Genomic DNA, 4013 nt, shown 5'->3' with positions numbered 1-4013 from the left:
CACACACACACACACACACACACACAGCAGTACCTGTTCCCAGCTCAAGTCCCCTTCGCCTGCAGAGAGATGGGCAGGGGCCAGAAAGCAAAGCTGAGCGAGGAGAAGTGACTGCAGGCCGCAAGCACAAGAGAGGCCTCTTTACAAGTGAGGGGAAGAGGACAAGGGCTGCAGGATGCAGGGCTCGATCCTACCCCCCCAGCTTACCCAAGTCGTCCTGCTCAGGTCAACGGGACTGACCCCCAGCCTTTAACCTTGCAGCTACTTCTAATGGAAAGGGATTTGACACCTGGGTCAACGGCAGGAGCGGAGGATCGGCTCCGTCTCCATATTCACTGCGGAGTCACGCCAGCAGCCCGCAAGGCAGGCAGGACCATACCCCAATGGGTCTGCAACAGCACATGAGGACTTTGGGGGTGGGTGGTCCTGCAAAAGACCTCCATAAGACAGCATCTCCATCCTGCTGCCTGCTTTTGGGGCCAAATCAGGGGACAGCGAGGTCAATGGGGATGGTCAGGCCCAGTCTGCTCTGCAAAACTTTGCTGTAGAGCACTTGGCTGAGAGCACATCCAGAAGAAAGCAGGGCCCTTCTTTCTGCACGCTTCCCTGAGCAGGGTCAGGCTTTTGCGGCTGTCCCCTCACTAGCAGAAGGCACGTGTAGGTGTCCCTGCAGCTTTTGCACTGCTACTGGTGCCTTCCTGACATACGCTGGGCATAGACAGCGCCCCGTGGACCTGCTAGCAGCGCCTCAGCCTCGCTCCCTAGCTCCATCCCAAGTACAACAGACGCGTGGATCGAGCCTCACGGGGCGAGTCTAGGTGCAGCCACAACACCTCTGGGAGGCTCACATGGACCGAGCACGGCAGCATCACCGGATCAGCAGGACCCCAGAGCAGCAGGGATGCACAGGTACTCGCAGCAGCTGGAAGACCACCGCAACACCACGCAGCCTGGAGGCAGCCGCCGAAACATTAGTGACCCAGAGCCAGGTTTACAACCAGGAGCAGAAGTCATGGTGCAGCGAGGTCTTCAGGCTGAGAGGAGGCAAAGCCCAAAGCAGACAAGCTGGCAAAGAAGGACGTGCGCTGACAGCAGCTCACACAGGCCCAGCGCGGCAGGGCACGCTCCTCGCTCTGCCTTGCCATCCTCCGAGCAGGTTCTGCAACTGCCTGGCCAGGCAAAAGGGAAAGCCTCGCAAACTTGGCAGTGCGACAGCATCCAGGAGCAGCATCCCCCTGCGCTGCAGCCAGCACGGAGGATGCAGCTTGCAAAAACCCTAGTAAATGGTATTTTTAAAAATCAGCCAGGAGAAAATGTGAGAGCTAGGAAATGGGGAGCGCCGGTCTCAGCCAGGCCAAGCATGAGGCCCGTCCCTGCTGGCTGAGAACAGCGCCCAAAGGTTTCCAAATGACCCAGTGATTCCAGAGACCTCGGTTTGGTGGCCCAGCCTGCAATACCCACAAGGAGCCTGGTATCCAAGGGCCGCAGAGCCCCAGCCTCCAAGAACCAGGGCGCTGCAAGCGTCACCGCTAGGTCAGCCAAGGGCATGAATTTGAGCTTCCTATCAGCTGAGAGTGAGGGGGGAGACTACAAGATGCAGGCCCTGCTCTCGTGCGAGCAAACTCCGAGGCAACTCCTCCAGGGTTTGCCCTGCAGCAGCAACAAATGCCGATTCTCAGCTCAGCCGGCGTTGCAAGGTTGTGCCAGCAGAGCGGAGCCCCGCCAGGACGCCAGCGCATCGCCCCCCGCGGCGAGCGCGCTCTGCCAGCCAACCCCCCCAGCGTGGAGGCAGCTCTGCCGGGAGGAGGAGGTGGCTGCCAGCCAGGCTTCAGCTCGGAGGGAAACAAGCTGCCTGAGACCACAGCTATGCCGGAGGGCTCGGATGCTGTAGCGACGGGGGCAGGAGCCCCGTGGCGTAGCCGGCCCTTGGGCTCCCTTCCAGGCCGGGGTCCCCAAGGGCTTGGTGTCACGCGGCTGAGCGCAGGACACCCGGGGAGGTCTCAGTGAACTCGGCAGCACCGAACGGAAGCCCCTCGGCTTTAGCACGAGCGTCCGCACGAGGGTTTGATACAGATCAGCTAACCCAGCCCCAATTCCCACTTGGGTTAATGCAGATCAACCCTCCCATGGAGGCAAGACCCCGTGCCTGCAAGACAGTTGCAAGGAGGTGTCTCTCCCCGCTTCACAGGCGAGCGAAGCCAAGCAGAGAGAGCCAAGAACAGATTTCCTCACTCCCAGGCCCGCTCCGCTCCATACCCATCTCTCCACACGAGCTACTTTATAATTAGCCTGTGATGAGCGGCAGGGACTCAAAAGGGATCTCGTTCCAGCTGATGGAAAAATAAGGTCCGGGCAAACAAGCTGGCAATTTCCACAGTAACCTTTCCCTGCTGGAAGGGGATCCTGCAGCTGGTCTGGGAGCCAGCAGCTCTAACACGATCTAACGGCGGGAGCACGGGCTACGCGGCGATCGTTTCCCCACCCACGCGGGCCCACCGAAGACCTGCTGCCCCCCTCTCTGTCGCTGATGAGAATCAGACGCGGCAGCTCTCTCCATCGCAGCACGCAGGCTGGCGCCCCGTAGGACGGAGAGTCCCGGGCGGTTTTCGCGGCCCCTGCACATCTGACTTGCAGAGACAGGCTCGTTCCCACAGGGAAAAGCAGATGGCACGAGGAACGCCTCCCCCTGCCCCAGAAAGCCCGTCCAGGCAGCAGCAAGTGGCCTGCCTGCTGCCAGCACTCGCGCTCCTCGGGAGGGAAAAACTTTGCTGCACCTTCTTGCGAACACCCACACGGCTCGATAACGCTGCTCCTAGGGGAGGCCCTCGTCTACCGGGGGCAGGCCTGCCCCTCGACGGCTCCCCGGGCTGGGACAGAGGGAGGGAGACACTCGCTGCTCTGCCCGACCGGGCAACGGCTGCCGTTCGGGCCTGGGAACGGCTCCAGCACAGGGGCCAAAGCGGCTGGCATGAACGCGGGCTGCATTTCTTAGCGCAACTACTGCGGCGACCCCACGAGGAGGCAAGGCCCCCCCCAGGACCGGCTCACGACAAACATTTACCTCCTGGATCAGACGCACCAAAAAAGCACCCGACCGTCCCACCCACCCCAAGTGCAGGGAAACTGAGGCAGGAGGCCCTTACCTTGGGGAGGGTCATCGGGGGCGGTGCAGCCAGCAGGTCCGGGGGCATCATGCTTTTGCCAGCCAGGACCACCGCTCTGCAGTCCAGGCACGCTCCGATGATCAGCTGCTTCCCATCGTCCACCAGCAAGCTGTTGGGCACCCGGAGCGTGTAGAGGAACACGGGGAGCCGGGCCACGCACACGGCCCTTAATCCGAGGCATCGCTTCTTCTCCTGGCGGCAGAAGAAGCAGATGAAGGTCTCCACTTTGTACTGCCGGGACCAGGCGCTGCTGGGGTGGTGGGCGTTGCGGCCCTCGTGCTGCGCCCACTGGCCCAGCAGGTCGTGGTAGCAGAGGACGCAGGTGGACACCAGCCCCGTGGCGTCGGCCGGCCTGGCCCGCGGGGCCGGGGGGTAGACCGTGAGGAAGGGGAAGAAGGGCTCCTTCTCCCCGAAGCGCCCGGGGGGGTTCACGTTGAGCTGGAACTCCTTGCCGGTGCCCAGCTCGGCCCCGCAGATGTAGCAGAAGGAGGCCAGGCCGGGCTTGGCCGCCGGATGCCCGGCTGCGTCGGTGCCGGAGAAAACTTGGTGGTACCTGCCCAGGAAGCTCTGCACGGAGGTGATGAGCTCCTCGTCGCGGCACGCCCGGTACATGGCCCACAGGTCCTGCAGCACCCCGTAGCACTTGCGGCAGCTGCTCACCTCCCAGTGCTTGCTCAGCCCCTTGGCGCCGGGCGGGCAGGGCAGCAGGCTGAGGAAGGGGAAGTGCATGGCGCTCTTGGCGTTCCCGTTGGCGATCTTAGCCGAGACCGGCCTGGCCTCCTTGCCGCAGCCCTCGCCGCACAGGTAGCAGGCTTCCGGCGGGCCGGCCTCGCCCCCGGGCGCCCGGTG

General features: G+C 63.1%; 1 protein-coding gene across 1 annotated transcript in view; it reads right to left on the bottom strand.

Moving 5' to 3' along the window:
* GSE1 (Gse1 coiled-coil protein) overlaps positions 1 to 4007 on the bottom strand; it is a 264182-nt gene extending 260175 nt beyond the window's left edge. Inside the window, exon 1 of the mRNA XM_019505436.1 lies at positions 3144 to 4007. Within this exon, the coding sequence (XP_019360981.1) occupies positions 3144 to 3893 (750 nt within the window). The 5' untranslated portion in view covers positions 3894 to 4007. The remainder of the gene's footprint in view (positions 1 to 3143) is intronic.
* Between the last annotated feature and the right edge of the window lie 6 nt (positions 4008 to 4013).

Source organism: Gavialis gangeticus, unplaced genomic scaffold (assembly GCF_001723915.1).
Source record: "Gavialis gangeticus isolate Ggan-Ray unplaced genomic scaffold, GavGan_comp1, whole genome shotgun sequence".
Classification (NCBI taxonomy): domain Eukaryota; kingdom Metazoa; phylum Chordata; order Crocodylia; family Gavialidae; genus Gavialis; species Gavialis gangeticus.
Note: the sequence above shows the minus strand (reverse complement) of the source record. Positions and strands in the feature narration are given on the sequence as shown.